The sequence below is a fragment of the Lepidochelys kempii genome, chromosome 7, assembly GCF_965140265.1.
Source record: "Lepidochelys kempii isolate rLepKem1 chromosome 7, rLepKem1.hap2, whole genome shotgun sequence".
NCBI lineage: Eukaryota > Metazoa > Chordata > Testudines > Cheloniidae > Lepidochelys > Lepidochelys kempii.
Window position 1 is genome coordinate 75,671,371 of NC_133262.1, and position 17,915 is coordinate 75,689,285.

General features: G+C 37.8%; 1 protein-coding gene across 4 annotated transcripts in view; it reads right to left on the reverse strand.

The window, feature by feature from the left end:
• Positions 1–17,915, reverse strand: part of CCSER2 (coiled-coil serine rich protein 2) — a 137,798-nt gene that overhangs the window by 12,645 nt on the left and 107,238 nt on the right. The window contains exons 10-11 of one of the 4 annotated variants that reach the window (XM_073353363.1): positions 8,123–8,207; positions 3,226–3,265 (exon numbers count right to left, since the gene is read on the reverse strand). The exons of 2 other annotated variants lie outside the window; for them this stretch is intronic. In XM_073353363.1, the coding sequence (XP_073209464.1) occupies positions 3,226–3,265; positions 8,123–8,207 (125 nt within the window). The remainder of the gene's footprint in view (positions 1–3,225; positions 3,266–8,122; positions 8,208–17,915) is intronic. One more of the 4 variants, XM_073353364.1, reaches the window with a different exon arrangement.

Sequence of the window (17,915 nt, forward strand, 5' to 3'; positions counted from 1 at the left end):
CGGGTTGAGCAAGATGGTTCTGAAGGTAATATGGTTCTGAAGGCGACAAGGTCCAATATGGCCAACCTAGTTGGTCCTGCCGTTGCTGCAGCTATGCCCATAAATAAAGCCCATGAAGCCAGGAACCAATGGCTCCTGTGCTGAGGCAAAGGAGCGTACTGTCATGGTGCTTTCGGGACTCTCTGATAAGCATGACTTCAGAATGGAAGAACTACATGAGTAGTGTCCGAAACCTCAGACTCAGAGGAACAAGAGTCCTGTACAAATGGGGGTGCCGACAGAACTGATGGAACAGGGTGTGCTGTAGGAACAAGACCAGAGGGCGGCAGATCTGATGTAGGAGAGAAGGCCCTCTTAGCGGGTGATTCGACTGGAACTTGTGGAGACCTCATCCGATCTAGGCAAACTGCTCCTGGTCCTCATGAACTCATCAGATTCTTCACAGAAGGAACTGGGGCAGGTAAAGGGGCCTGGCTCAGTACCTACAATTCATGCTGTGCCGGTGGAGCCAATGCAGGAGAGATGCACAATTCAGGGACCAGGACTGTTAGATCTAGAGAACAATGTAACTACTTCTTGCGCTTGTGAGCCTTGGAACGTGCCACTCCTTCGTGGCCAGAACTAGTGGACAGTGCAGCCTCTTTCTTGGATCTGGAGGAAGACTTATGGCCATGCTTATGTGCACGTTTCCGTGTTTCATGGCTAGGCCCCAGTGTGGGGTCCATAACACTGGTCCCGTCAGATTCGGACTACAACTCCGTGGTAGGAGGTGCACTCCTGGATTGCGCAGGCCAGCGTATGGGGGAGGGGAGTTCACTGGCTGGGACCCAACTGCCATCTCATGGCAACCTCCAGGAGGTGCATAGGACCCTGCCTTCCTGGGTATGGCCAGGGAAGGAGAGGCAGATACTGCACCTGGACACGATGTGAGCTTCCTGCAAGCAGTACAGACGGTATTGGTGCTCGTTGCTGAGCAAAAACAAGTGAGGGCAAGAAACGCAGACCTTGAATCCCAGCAACTTCAGCATAATCCAGTACCCAGACACTTGGGGGTGGGGAGGTAGGAGGAAGAGGGTTGGCAGGAAACTGACAAAGTGGTCCCAAAGTCCTTAATCCTACAAAAATTACTATGAACACAAACTACCAAAGAATCAGTAAAATCTGAACTATATAAAACTATAAAAACAGTTTTTCAGGAAAGTTTGGAAAGCAGCAGCTCTGACTTGGACCTTGTGGTGGTGAGAAGAAACTGAAGATGCAGTCGGTCGCCCATGCACTTTGGACGAAACCACGAGGCAATGCAAGGGCATATGCATGGACCAAAGCCCTCTACTACTCCAGATGCATGCACCTAATCTTCAGTGGAATACAATAGAGATTATCGTTCAAAGAAGAATGACAACTTCATTGAGAATTTTCAGTCAGGGAACATTCAAACATATATGAATACAAGTGTGTGTGTACTTTAAAAAGTTAAGATATATCCAGCACTACAAATAGTAATGCTTAACTTTACTCAGTAGATTGATTTATCTAGTTAAAAAGTGAGCATCACATTTAATCTTTTAATACAGGTACTGGTAATGCAATGACCAGTTAGGCCAGAGGAAAGGAGAGAGAGACCAGTTTGAATTAACGTTAGGGTAACTGAAAGCGATGTTATGGGGCAGCCAAAATATTTACATATCACTTTGTAATCATCTGGCTCCCACAGCAACTACACTGTTCCAATCCAAAATTGCTTCTTTTGTGCCAAATTAAGAAGAGTATACCTTAGGCTTCATCCAAAATTCAGCAACCATTATAAACAACAGATGATGGGTTCTATTTATGCATTTATTTTACTGGTACCTGATGGAATTGTAACCGGATGTCACCTACTCAGATCAAAGTGTGTTAACATTCAAGGTAGTGTGTAAGAAAACAATGTATATATAAAAGGGGGGGGGAAAGCTACTTTGGAAAGGAGTTAAGTATTGTCACATGTTTGTCAGCGCCAACCTATATTTTCTATATTTGTATTTTGTTCCTTTGTAGTATACTCATTTCCCCCCTGTTTATATGAAATTAGTAATAGACTGTGATTAAGCAATTAGCTAGGAGAAGTCTAGTTCCAGTCTCCCAATGTCCTATCCCTTAGCAATAATAGTGTTTTACTGTATGGAACGCATTCAGAAGCTTTTATTGCTCTATATGATCGCAAATACTGTAGTCTATTTCAGGTAGTGATTTATCATGACCAAGTGAAGAGGATTATACTAATAGGCTTTATATTTGTTTGACGGAGGGAGGGATAGCTCAGTGATTTGAGCACTGGCCTGCTAAACCCAGGGTTGAGAGTTCAATCCTTGAGGGGGCTATTTAGGGATCTGGGGAAAAAACTGGGGATTGGTCCTGCTTTGAGCAAGGGGTTGGACTAGATGTCCTCCTAAGGTCCCTTCCAACCCTGATATTCTATGATTCTATGATGTACAAAGTGGCCAAGTGCATAGATATTTAATTACTACTTTATGTTAGGCTCTTATGAATGTAGTAAAATTACCATGTAACTGAAGAAAGTCAGTTCGCAAAACTTCAAGTACAAGAATGTGCATACATTCATACCACTTATAACAACAAAAGTAAAAGACTTATTTCTGTAATGGCAAGAGTGTGTAGAATTTTGCACCCATCTGTGCATTGTTAGGTGCTCCAATTACAAATGATTAAATGCAATCCCTGCCATAGTAGCAAAAACCTATAAAGCACAATTACTCTTAACTCTTCCAGAAGAAATATGGGTGGTGTCACAGCCAGAAAGAAATATTAAATGCATTTAATGAAAAGGATCTCCACTAAAACATTTGTGTTAACTGAGTCACAATGATATTCCAGAACTGAGACAATTTGCAAATAAGCTTAGTGTCATTTATGAATACAAAATATTTAAGACAATGTGGACATGAAAAAGACATAAATAAAGCACCATTATTTTTAGGTTCGTTGTGCTAATAAGATTATTATATTTAAAAGACATAGCTGTATCTCTGATCTCAATTCTAGATAGAATGTTTTTATGGAACAAATAAGGCAGCATTTTTCTCATTACTATTTTGAAGTAGGGAAAATGGTGCAATAAATAATTTGACTGCATGCATGGCTTTGATAGGCATGCATCATGCTGGGAGCGAGAACAGAAGATATGTGTGAGGAGGAGATGGGAAGAAATCTGAAGTTGTACTGTACCACGCTTTATCACAGAAGTAATGGACTAACTTCTCAACTCCTTGCCAATGGCATAATGGGAAAGCAGAGACAAGAAAAAAGACAAGGACAAGATGTCAGAGGACCAAGACGCAACAATGAGCACTTGCCATGACTGAATTGTAACTTCTTTCCCCTTCATATGCATGTCCCCAGCTTCCAACAAAGATAGTAGTGTGGTTTAAGAGACTGCTCTATATGTAATACCTATAGTAAGTCATTTACCAAAAAAAGTCCTTACTCCTTGAACTTTAGGGCTTTAATACATTTAACCTCTTAGGGTGATAAAGTACTGACAGTATTTGATGTAATTTGTTATAATGAATGTGCATGCTCAAATTTATCCATACACACGCACATCACAAACACAGGGATGAAGTACATCATGAGATAAATTGCAGACCCATACAATAAACTCTATCATATAATTTTGACTGTTACTTTCACTGCCTATTAATCTATCTTCCCTGGGCCTCCCTTGTAACATTCAACTCATTTGAGCAGATTTAACCAATCCCTATTTTATTTTGGTTATCTAAAATCAAATTGCCACAAAAATGTTTCTGCCCAAATGCGGAATTTCCTTCCTTCCTGTTATCCTGGGCCAGATGGGAAATATATTCTCTTGGGAGGGCAAATATCCAATATTCTGCAACCTTTCATGTGAAGAAATAATTTTACACCATCAGAAAGTGGTCATTTCCAGCTTCCCAGTGTGACAACTCCTGCTTCTACCCATGGAAAGAACCACAATATCAGATCTTAAAACCAGGACATTTTTTATGCCTGGAAAATTTGTAGAGTTTGTTTTTTTAATTAGCTATATTGTGTACCATAGTACTCAAAGCTATAAGGGAGCCTCACTTTACAGACATATAAAATACTAACCCAATTTCTTTAAGCCTTACAGAAAAATATTAGAAATCTGTCAGATGTGTAGCATATGCAGAATACTTAATAGTATGGTGTAACACAGGTTGCTTGGAACTTGTTTGGGATGGTTTCTGTAAATTCCATTGTTTCTTCACCTGTAAGCAATACCACTACCCCAATGCATAGCAATAAAACTTTACCACGTCACGGCATGTATTTTGTGTATCTGGCCAGATATGTGCATGCACATATAAAGGGTTTGATTAAATCTTTGTTTGTAAATATGTTATGAACAAGTATAATCACATTTTAAATGCTTCCAGGTCTCTTGCTCTTCAAGTTTGATACTTTTCTTTACAAATACCTACACAACCACATTTTCCCTTAAAATTAATGTTTTAAAAAGTTAACTTCACAATACTGAAATCAAGGTATAAAGAGCACACACCCAAATGCACTGTAGTTTAACTGTGTCACAGAATATTTACAATATTTAAACCATTCCCTCACCACACCAAGCAGATAGCATCCTCGGTTTACCAGTTTTCTGAAGCGGTCTTATTTTGCTAAGAGTATCAGCCGGTGTAGCTTTCAGAACTGCAAAGCATCCTAAATGGCCAATGTAGATTAATACTTTTAACGTGGCAAAGAAATTTACTGTTTCTTGTGGAACACCTCGTGAGCTAAGGTGTGTGTTTGCTTTTAAAAAGTATGAAAAAAAATCAACCTTATCATGGCAAAACACTACTGAAATAATTTATAATCAAAATGCACATGACAGCTTATTCTTGTTAATGGTATAAAGCCAGCATTGCTTAGCTTTCTTTCACCTACAATTCATAGAGTCTAGAAAAAACTCTGACAAGTGTCTAGTCACTAAAGATGTCCTGAGAACTTGTGCCCTGTGTCAGTACAGTGTTATCTGTGTAACTAACCCCCTCACAAAAAAACTCTGTTTTTTCAGTTAAGTGTGCTCCTGTTACAATGATTACTTAAACCAGTTGCCTACCGAAATTACTACAATATGCTTGGGTTTCAAAATGCTCTGTTAATTATTACTCTGTTTTAATCCTAAAATCTAAATCTCCAGTATTTCTGCCATTAATAGTATGCTTCTCTGGAATCCCCAAATTTTGATACAACATTTTTAAACTGGATGAGGGTGAGTTCACATAAACCACCTCACAGTAGTAGCAACTGATTGTATATCATTATCAAGAGAAAAATACTGTAGGGAACATGTAAGATTTGAGTACTCATGACACACAGTATTGGGAGTTATAGGAATATAATAAGAGATCCAATTTTGTTCCTGGAAATGGCATATAATCAAATCTTTTATTGGACAAATGATTACACAGTCTAAAATGCTAAATACTATCACGGGATGTGAAAATGATATTCAGAGTTAATGATTCCGAAATATTTACTTTCACTTTAGTGTTAACTTTCAGTAAAACTCAAAACATACACCCAACAATATGTTCACTAACATTGTGCAGTATTAAGGATGGGTACATTGGGCAAGTTAAGCACTAATGTCTGTTAGCTTGATTACTAATGCTAACCATCTGGTTGGATTGTAAACATAATTGGATTGTAAGATTTTTGTAGCAGAATCTTATTTGTTCTGTAAAGTAGCAACACACTGGAACTGTGTAAATAACAGACTATTTCATAGCTTTATATATTTTGATAGTCTGAACTGTATGTGTCTGCAAACAGACTGTCATTATCAAAGGGTATATAGTGAAGTTCTGATGGTTGGTAAAATTTTGCAACATCCACAACTGGCAGTAGATTTCAGAGGATACTTCTAAGTTAGCCTCCAGAATAAATAGTTACTAAAAGAAATTGTTTGAAGAGAACTATGGGAACCAATTATCTCCAAACAGAAATATAGCTGACTTAAGCCAAGTGTACATCATGTTCCCCCACAATTTCTGCAATAAAACAGTGATATGAACTGCAATCTAGGTGCTCTCTATCTACTTATACTACTTTTGGAATTACACTCTGGCAGATTCTATTTTCTGGAAATGACATTACTGTTGTACAAATACTGATTAGATAGGGTTACAAATGTTATTCCTAGTAATGTTGTCTTCTGGAGGGAATGCTTTCTAAAATTACGCCAGAGAGCACTGGTTTGGCAAGTGTGCTGGCAAAAACTGTATGCTTTAAGATATACACAGAAACATGATTATTTAGTATCTCCACACTTCTAGTTCCGGTATATACCTTCCTGGTCAAGCCTAACAGTAAGACTTGCAGCAACAAAGCCGGGAGCACCCAGACAATTATAGAAAACAGATGTATTCTTCTGAATAATATGCCTATTCCACTTCATCATAATTAGTCTATTACTGACTTTCATCTGTTGTCTTTGCAGAAAGCAAGCAGCAATGGATTCACATGTAATGACAGAGCATGTAGCCTAAGATCAAAGCACATACAAAATTGATTCTTTTAGGGCAGCTTTATATAGCATTACTGATTTCTTTTTTTAAAAAAAAACCTGTGCTAATGTTAAAGGAGAAAAGATATGGGGCTGAATTGCACAGAGAACAGGTAATGGAATACAGAGCTTTTTATCACTAGTTAAATGATCAGTGTGAGTATCTGATAGTCTTAAGTCCAGTTCCTAATGCATGAGTGTTTGGCAGTTTAGAAGTCACCATTCACACAACTTGACTTCCCCGTTGGTATGCTCAGAAGCACTGTGCACTGAATACATGGAGTTTGATCTGTCCCTTCACTCTTACAAGTGAGCCTTGTAAGAATCGTACAAGAATCGTGCACTGCTACTGCTTGTGCTATACCTGTGGATAGAACACTTCAGTCTACTGCCATTAATAAACTTGACACCTTTTGTGAACACTAAATTACACAAGAAAAATATGAGAAAACAAGTCTGACTAGCACCTGGAGACGATCTGTTATGAAGAACTTAACCTTTATTCATGCTGAATTGTTTAAGTGAGTATTTTCACAAAAATGTCAATAGTATTTTACATTTCTTTGAAATATATTAAATGACATAAGATTTTCCTTGTGAACTTTTTTTTTTTTTTACAATTATTTCAGTAGATGTTTAATTTAGATTTAATAGTTTTCCAGGGTGTAGTTTACTTTTAAGTTTCACAGAATTTTAAACATTAGTTTGCTTTAATAACTATTTTTTTAACTGTATTTCAGCTCCAAACACACTCGAGTATAGCAGAGCATCAGCAAACTCACTGTAGTTTGCAAATTACAGTAAATTTTGTATGAATAAAGTGTAATCTTTAGTAACTAGTCATATTTCTTTTGCCATATCCAGAAGATCATTCAAAATACTGAAGCTCAAAATAAGACTTACCATTTTTCTATTAACTATGTAAGCACATGGTTGAAAATCAGCAGTTTTGTTTTTGTATTCCAGATTCAAGGCAATGGAACAATTTCAGCTCGTACTTTAGCTCAAGCAGTAGCTAGCACAAAAGCAACATTAGTAAATCATGCATGCTTTGGAACAGCCATTCACAGCCCATTAGATGTCTTTTCACAACAAACATTTTAGAGAAAGAAATATTAGTTTAAAAAAAGCCATCCTAAAAAATTATAAAAAGCCCTCTCTCTTGGATTGCAGTGAGAATGACACTATTTTTCTCACAAAGATTTTAATAAGGTACACATTGCATATATGTATACATATGAGCATGGACACATGCAGAGTTTATGAGTGAAAGACCACACACAAACAGGACAGCAAGATATATGTTAGACAAGATTGGAAAGAAGGGCTTATTCAGGTCTTAAGAACAAATATAGTAAATCAGCTTTGAAAAGCTTTAACTTGTAGCTGCTAGTGACTGCAGGAAGCACTTAGGTTAGGCCACAGACTGTTGTATATGCCTGTAAATTTCTGCTGGGAAAGAAGGACACTACATGATCAACAGTGCGTGCAAAAGGAAAGTTTCTACCGGAACAAAGTGTGGGAAATGAGTGAGAGGTACAGACTCACTCTGTCTGCGGTGCGGTGGAACAGTCCGAGGGATGCCCTGGAATGAGCCCTGCCAGGGAGAGAAGGAGGGAGCAGAATACCCACCCTGTGCAGAAAGAGAGGGGGAAAAGGTATAATAAAAAAAAGAGAACAGGGGAAAATAAGACACCAAAAAAGCCAGATTGGTCCTTTTTCTAATAAATACAATACTATTGCCATTTACAATTATTCTCTTTTCCTAATCTTAACACCACAAATTACTAAAACCATTAGCAAACCTAGACAAGTTATGATTCCCTCATTAGACTAGGCAGATCCCTTACTTTCCCCCTGTATGACAGCGTACCAGTGATCCCGTGGTTTACAAAATCTATATTTAAATTATATATATTGGCATACCTTTTGCGTAATATGGTTTTAGGTGTTAATTTGTTATGCTGAAAATAGCCCCAACTCAGACAAGACAAGGAAAGAATAGTTTTTTCACGTAACATTTATAGACAAAGTTCTCTTTCAAAGCACCTCGATGTAAGTCAAAATACGCGTTTAACCATTTTATTTTATTGTAAAGACATATGAGCTGTAGCTTGCAAAAAATGTACTAATGGAGAGAAGGTTTTCTGGCAAGCTTAACTGTGGGCTTTAGTCCGCATCCTTCAGATCTGGGTATGAACAGTTACTGAATGCAAAAGGGCACGAGTTAAGTCTGCCAGCATCTTTATGCCTTGCTGTGGGTAGCCGGAACCCTCCATTACTGGATCGTAATGTCACAAAATAATATATAAAGCTATCTTTAAATGCTCTCTGAAAATGCAAGATTTGTCCTGCCACATCCCTAGATGGTTATTTATCTGGTATACATCAATGACACTTACAGCTGCATTTCAAAACAAGTTCTTTGTAGACCTACATGATATGCTGGTGACAATCTCCTAGGACAACAAACATATCTTTTTTATGCAGCCCAGCATTTTCTCCATAACCTTACCTTTAAAAGAAATCCATCCAAACTGGCATTTCTTTCTCTCAAGTCACGAAATAATCCAGGCTTCCTACCTCAATCCACAATCTAAAGTAATTTTCCATCAACCATGTCTAAAATTAAAACTTAAAACTTTTACTTTCACAGATTGTGTAGTACGGAGACATTAGTGTTAAGACTTTGAGAAGACTCACCACTATTAACTGGCAGCTTTTACTAACAGATAATGGATATAAGATGATGAAACTGGAGATAAAATTTGTATGCCGGAAAGAAGAAAAGTGATTTCCAGAATTTCTCAAGGCACAGATTATTTTTCCCCCTCAAAATCTTTCCAATTTTTTAACTGTTGCAGAACTAGGCTTCCCTTCCAAGATATTTCTACAAAAATACTCTTTTTATTTAGTCCAGTGATGATCAAAAGGTCAAGAAACGTTTTGACAATCATCTTCATAATTAGCCTGTCTCATTAGTTTCACTTATTGCTATTCAAATTTCATCACAAGAATGTCAAAAAGCTGCAGGTTGAAAAGTATTGTGATATCACCACGTGTGTTTGGTCAATATTTAGAATTTGCCAACAACAGCACCTTTAGGGTCCGACGACAGACTGTAGAAGATTATTTTTCAAGAGGTGCTGCCTGAGTATTCAGAAACCGATGAGATAAAAGTATCTAAGAGCCGGTCCTGTCAGAAACACTTTTTAACTTACACGGCCATAGCTAGACACACATATGTAAACATTTATGGAGCCCTCCATCAGTGGTTGTTAAGGCCCACGCAGGCTTTGGCCAAGGAGTAGACGGTTATATGATGGCAAATTCTGCTTGCTGGAGGTCCAGCAATGTTATCAGCACAATTTGGACCGTATCCACTGATGTCGGAATGAGAAAAATATTCCCATAAACAAGGTACAATCCGTGACTGAATTTTTAAAAAAAATGTTAAGACACATGGTGTCCAACAGCTGCATGCACAATATTGGAACATTTTCTACAATCAGTAGGAAAAAGACCATCTAAATACACAGTTCAGAGCTCACCCTAGCTGCTTCAGGTAGCTAGGCCCATGAAACAAATTTTCAGACTCTCGTCCATGGTTACTATAATCTTAACACTGTTGACAGGGCTGGCCTTGTGAGGATCTTTGATTTTGGTGAAGGAAGGAGAGATGTTTCTTTCAAGTTACTTCCAAATTTAACTAACTCATTTAATATAAATAGACTGGGGAAAATTTTGGGGCCCAGATTTCTCCAGGAGAAATTAAACTCGGCTGTTTGTATTTGGTTTGTGTGTGGTTAACAGATTTAAAAGTGAACTGAGCCGTTGTAGGAATTTTTCTACAGTAGGGTGATTTTTAGCACTTATGTAATACTTTATAAAAATTTCTCAGTAATTTTGTAGGGCACGTAATTATTATTAATCCCCATTTTACAAATGTAAAAACTAAGGCAGAAAGGTTAAATGATTTGACTAAGGCATAAGAGTTGGAGTTACAGCTAGTCTATTTTAGATCTGGACCTCTACTATAAAGATTTCCTGCTTTGAGTTATTTACCTACGCATTTTTGGTCAACTGCTGGAAGTGGTTATTTAAAGAATCTTCTTAGTGTGCCAAACAGGGTATTAACCTTGCTCTGGGAAAGAGCCTGCGGGGTGGTGTTATTTTTGCGTAAAATGTGCTTAATCTCACGAGACGGGACAGTCTACTAACTCCAAATGTCACAACATTTATTTTACTGTAAGTAAATATATCTTGCTGTTTTCTAATGTAGGTTTAATGGGTTTATTCATTATATTGTATGCACCAATTGTCCAATTTTAAATAAAGATGGAAAATAGAAAAGATTATATTTTAAGGGGACATTGTCAAAGCAGAAGTTGTGAAGTAAGTATTTCCATATCTAATGGGAGGGGAATTTTGCTTTTTAACAATAGCATTTACAACTAAGATGTTTCAGCAGACAACTACTTAGCCATACTGTCTACATAATGATTCACTGGAGGGTGGGGAAAAAAAACAACAAAAACATCTGCTGAGAAGACAATGCCTCAGGCAGCATAAAACTGGGAGCAGAAAAGATCAGAAAAGCTGCTGCTGAACATTTCTATTCGGACTACAGCAGATTTTGCAAAATAATAACTTAGTCTGGCAGTGCCCCATTAAATATGGAAAACAGTCACATACAGGCTGAGAATCCGTGTCCCAGGGTTTAGCCCAAGCAGGATTACCTCATTATAAACTTCTTAAAACAACCAGGCCACACTGAAAAAGAAAAATGGAAACATCACTTACCTTAGCTTCTCTAAAGGTGTTTTATGGATTTTCCTGGATCACAGAGCCTTTGTGTGAGACTGGTGGAACTTAAGCTACTGTAGCTCACAGTTTCAAGGCAGTCATAGCAGATAGAGTGTAAACCAAGTGCCCTACGGGCTGTCATGTGCCTCTCCCTACTGAGTAAAATGCTGCTCTCCAAACACCCCAGATACGTACATTGAGTGCATGGGAGCAGAAACATCCAGAAAGAAAAGGCAATTCAACATAATCATAGTAAGATAAAAGATAAGCCTCAGAAAAAAGCGAAAGGTATGAAACAAAGTAACTTATACACTCTGAGGTGAAGGGAGTGGGCCAGTGAGAATCCTCCCCAAAGATGCTGCCAGCTTCATCCCCTACTTTTCACATGAGACCTTGGTCTTGACTATTTACGAGACAGGGTAAGCTGTAAGGGATTTGCCACATACTCTAAAACAGGGTGTAAGGGCAAGGCAACACTCCTGAATGGCAATTCTTGGGCCATGTAATTCTCAATCATGCCCCTTGTACACTTCTGGACCAATATTAACTGAAAGTCAGCTGTTTTTGACAAAGCTAGGGAAAGTTAGGGTCCTCTCTTGCAGAGTCACTACTGCATGAACATGCACTTGGCATCTGCAGAGTCCTGGAGCTCATGCTCATTCAAATTATAGTCACCACCTTGTTGCTTAGCCTTTCCAAACTCAAGGGGCTGGAATAGCTGATGAGATAGGGATGAGGACCAGAGCTTCTTAAGGAAGTTTTATGCAGCATGGATACTGGCTGCGTCGGAGCCCCTGGCGCAAGAGGTGTCAGTAAAGGTGTCCAGGGCAGAACTTTCTGCACAGGAATGCCAAGTCTCAGTAATGAGCCTCAGCCTCAGAGCAAAAAAAGTACTTGAGTGCTCCAAGAGAACATACGCCTGCTAATACAGGGCAAGAAAAATACTTAGGAACTTCTATTGTGTGGTAATCTCACAAAGCACCAGGAGTTATTGATTCTAATTTCCAAGGATATAGCAATATCCATATCCCCATCTCTGTTTCAAGCAAATGAATGCAGGAGGGGAAATACAGATGTACCAGTATGAGGGTGCCTGGAATCAGGGCCTTCAAGAATGTCAGGGAGAAGCTGACCCCCTATGTGTCTCCTAACTCAGTGAGCTGCACAGAATCCCCACCTCATATAATAACCAGTGCCAAACATCCAAGAGCACCTGCTTGGTGGAGATGCAGGATGCTTCACAGGGAAGCCTCCCTTCTTAGCTTAGCAAGGAGGCAGAGCCTGCACTGATATAAGTAGCACGGGCACTGCATCATGGTGCTGGGTGGCCATTAGCTTTGAGAGTTTATCCTTCAAAGCACGCCAGGCTGGCCTTGGACTAAGTTACAGTGGGCTCCATGAGTTGCTTAAGGAGGGCTTGAAGAACTCGCCACATTTCTGAAGTGCTGGGGATGACATCTGCACATGTATTGGGCACTCCTGCACATTGCAATTGAGTCAGAGGCAGACACGCAACATACACAATTCTGTTCTGAACATTGTTCTGATTCACAAAAGATTTGAAGCTGCTGAGTAGTCATCAATCTTCTTTGGACACCATAACTAATAAAAGTATAAGGAAGTGATGCAAAAAGGGAAATACCAGACAATCAGAGAAACTAATGTTGAGCATAAAGGTTAGCACTGAATTAAGACATATGCTGAGCAAAAAAACAGAAGTTCAGCACCAAAGCAGCAGAGCAAGTACCAATACACTCAGCTTTAAGGCTACCTTAAATCATACCAAAGTGCCGCCCCACCCCCCCACCCCAAAAAGGTCCAGATGCCAAATCAAACAGCAGGCACCAAGATATTGCAGAGGTATGCTGAGCCAACTAATTCAAAGACTTCAGGAGATGTAGAAATCTGAACCAGGCCTGACTAGAAGGCAAAGTTGGAACAGATAAAGGATAGGATACCTCAGCTAGGATCTAGAGGATAATTGGAGCAATAGTCAATGTTGTGCTTGTTCCTGTCAAGACTTGATTTGCCAACAAGAATCAACAATTAACTGACGGAAAAGTTTAGAAGGGTGAATTTATTCTTGGCAGAGGGTGGCATATGACTGCAAGTTGGGGAAGTAGCTTCCATTCTTCCCCATCTACTGCTTCAGGATAGAAAAAAATACTTGAGAGCTAGAAGAGTTCCTTCCATCAGTCTTATGCCAAGGAGCTGAGACCCAGGAGTGATAATCGTGCACAGATTGTATCATTAGCAAATTTAATTTTTCTGTTTCTTAGGAAGTACTTACAACTGTCCTCATAAATACAAGTCAAACAATTTGTCATCAGCAGATTTTTAAAATGACTTAAAGAACAGGCTTTAAAAATTCTGTATCTGTTTAATATTAGAGACAGTAAACCCACAGTGTCTTGAATCAATGCATGCAATGGTTAGAGACCAATATATTTAATCAAAGTATTTCTAGCAAGTTTGAACTTTCGAAAGTCAAATGTTGAACACTTTTTTAAAAAGGTAAACAAACTGTAAAATTAATTTTTATATTTGTTCTCAGGGACTGAATACCCTATTGCTACTTTCAAAAGAAAGTTACCTTTCCCTGACTCCCAAGCACAAAGTTCATTATAAACCAGCCTTGCAAAATTCTACTTGCCCACTTCCCTAAGGCATGTAAAATATTAGGGTTTTTTCATTATTGTTGTAAAATAAACAGTAGGTAAGGAGATTTCATACCTCCAGTGGTGACCTCACATGACAGTTTTTTGAAATTCTTATGAACTATCCTGAAATTATGCCAGGACAGGGAGCAGCCCATATATCTTCAATAACTGGAGATCAAACTACATTAAAGTTATTGCCATTACCCCATCACAGTTTTTAATTGTGGTAGCTGACATCAAATATAAAAGTCTTCAAACATATACAAGACTAAAAATATAACTTTCCTTTGTTGTGCCTAGATGCTCCAAGATTCGTAAAAGCCAGTGATCTTACCTTATATATCACATCTGCTGCAATATCTAGGCATGTGGCAGCAATTTGAAGACTGCACAAGCCTTGCTTCCAATAGATTTCTATTTTGTGCATTGACATCAAGTCCTTAATATTAAGCATAACTTCCTATGAATTAGTTTATCTAGGGGTTTTGTTTTACTACTTAACGATAGTTTTAAAAGATAAAGATTAATGGAATAAGTAGATAACATACAGGAGATCATAGTGAGTCCTTATGGAGCTATCATGATCTACTGCATCAGTGAATATGTGGAAGGCTTTATTCTATGGATTATCGATATAATTCAGATAGTAATGGTTCTCTCTAAGCAATTATGGTCTACTGCACCAATGGGGGCCTACATTCATAATATAATATGCTATATAATCAGTACCCTATATACCATGAATGCAAAGTATGTGTAATAAAAATCATGGACGTGACCAGGCAGGCACACTAACTGCTTTTAAATAGCAATGTCCCAATCCTTAGCTATTTTAAAGAAAAATTTATTCCAAGTCTCTATGCCTTATGAATGAGTTAGAGATGAAAAGAATAAATCTAAAACTACAAAGCTTGAAATTGTTTGTGCACTTGGCTTAGAAAACAGAAGAAGAACTAAATTTGCTTTCGGAAAGTGTCTTGTGGTAGAGATCTTGAATGAAAAAGCCCAGCACAAAGAGTGATGATCCCTAACATGCTAATGGAAACAGATATGCTATAGTGAAATGGCCATGGTAATGGCCACCACTTTTTAAAAAGGAGTTTGTTTAATAAGAGCACACATCCACTTACAAAAACAAAACAAAAAACCCAAAAAGTGGAAGGATGGAGTGCACTGAAGTATAAACCATCTTAAATTAATCTTAAAAATGTAGTTACCGAAGATAATGTAAAACAAAGTTATTTAACAAGGAACTGCTAAATTAGAACTCTGTTATACTTTAAAAACAGGGAGCTGCAGCATCACCACCACTGCTAGAATAGTTTATTCTTTTATTTATCCGTTTTATTATTTTATTCTGACCCCTACGCTTTGAGATCCTCTACACTAATTGTTTGATATGTAAGTTCTATTTCCTAAAATATTGCTAGGGATGGTGGTTATGATTTCAGATGAATACTTACTCTATAGGAGATGTTGTAACACATGACTACCAGAGTTGCCAGGATTTATAAATCGGTAATACAATTCTAAAAGTCAACATACACTGACAAAAGGAGCTCTCTGACCTTCATATTTGACAACATTAAGGATCTGAGAATTAAAGTGTCTAGAGGAATTATACTTTTGCTACAGGGTATTCAAATTTCACTCTGTTCTGCAAAATATAGTCCATTTGAGTAAACAGTCACAACATTTCATAATTAATACCAGATTTAGCAGTACTGAATTTGAATTCCAGGAAGCAAGCATCATGCATTTAAGGCTATTATTTCAAGCTGACTATGAAAGATAATGAAGCACAAAAAGTTATTAAAAAACTACATTGTTTTGTGGTGAGAAAAGATATTTTATTATGGTCTCTAATGCTACTTTCTTTTATTGTATTCCTCCATCATGAAAATACAGCTTATTGTCTCTCTTTTTCTTTTTGCAAGTGATATTTTATATAATTTGGTTCCAGCTCAATTGTGATTTCATGACAATACTTCTATATTTATAATTATACTAAGCCATGTAAGAGAGTACACAAACATTCACATTAACAGAGAGACTATAAAATTGCTGTCACTGTGAAATCAAGCTAAAAAAGTTTTGCATGCACATCTTCCATTGTAGCTTGATAGAGTCACTGTTTAGCAAATCATTTCAATGGAATAAAACAAAAGCTTTAAAAATGTGGGTTTTGTACTTGGGTTACAATATGACGGGAGGAGGAAACGGATTGAGAACATTTATTTTGAACTGACTTATTTAAAATGAAGGGTCAAAAAAAACAAATTAAATTTCAATGAAATAGTGCCTTAGTGCTTACTGTGGCCGTGTCTATTTGTATAGCTTATCTGTCTCCGACTTGGTTCTAAGGACACATATAGAAGGTAAAGAACATTTATTTGCTAAGCTAAACTAGGCCTACATAGATTCCCAAAAAACTAAATTTAAAAACCAACTTTGTTAGGAATTAGAATTTGAGTCACAAAAACAAGAAAATTACAGGTTAAGTGGAAAATACATGTGAATGGTGCATAAGGACCATAGGCTGATTTTTACAATAACCAAATGCTGCTTAACTCCCCTAGGCTCCCTTGAAAAATCAAAGCTATACAGGATAACATAACAAGGTATTCATCAACCAGAGGATATCAAATTACCTAGTTTTAGACTGATAACCAGGCCATCAACATATGTAGACAAATTTAGTACAAAAAGTATTTAGCATTAGTTAAATCAGTTTTTTTTTCCTGCTTCACCTTTTCATTCATTATATACATCAGAAAATTAAACTAAAAAGGCAAAATTTGTTTAGTGTTTTCCAATTACAAACCAAAAGCCACAGGGTGCTGTGCTATTGCTAGTTAATATTTTAACAGAGTGGCACCCATAATGTGGCCCAAGAACCACAAATCATCTGTGAAACTTTTGCTGGTGACCATCCATCTCACCATGGACCACAATGTACTTGCTCTCTTCACCTCCAATTGCTGTAATTAAGGCTGTGATTCTGTCACGGAAGACATGGATTCTGACTTTCCGTGACATCCATGACTTCTGCAGCTGCAGCAGCCTGTGCAGCTGACTGCGAGGCACCCGAGCAGCTGGCCCCAGGGCCAGCCACATCGGCCCATTAGTGCCAAGATCTAGTCACATCTTTCTTCACGCCCTCTTTGACGACACAGAGTTCCACGTGGCTAATATCTTTCAGTTTTAAAGGGCCTTTCCTTCAGAAGGAAAAGTCATTCATAGGAACCACTTCACCCACAACTGAAATTCTCCATGACAGACTGTAGAATGTATCCTATGAGGTGCTGTTGTATGTTGTTAAGCAATACATCAAGACAAAGTGAAGAACCCCATCAACTGAAATTACAGAGACTATCAGTAGACAGAACGTAATTACCCAAACTGGAATTTGGCCAGGAGACCAAGGTTAACACCTCTCTTATAAGAAGTACCATAGTCAGCCCTATAATCATTGTGCCAATTTCTGTCTCATTATAGAGACAGAAAGACAGGCAGTGTCATCATCAAAACGTATAATTGTCTACATCAGAGGGATACCATCTTGGGGGAAAAAAATCACATTTCTGTCTAAAAAATTTTAAACCCAATAGTTACAAGCAACAGCAAGATTACACACACTGAAAGTTAACAAGAAAACTTTTTCTGGTTTACTTTGAATATTTGACACTTTCTGAATAGTCATTTTCATTTTTTCCCTTGGTCAGTTTTTCCTCTTCCTGTTAAGATCCTTATAAATATGAAGAGGGTAGCTCAAACTTATACTATTTATTATTTTATGTACAGAGAAATATTTTTTTTAAAAAATAGGACATTCTATTAAATTCATATATGATTAAAACTGGAATTTTAAAAAA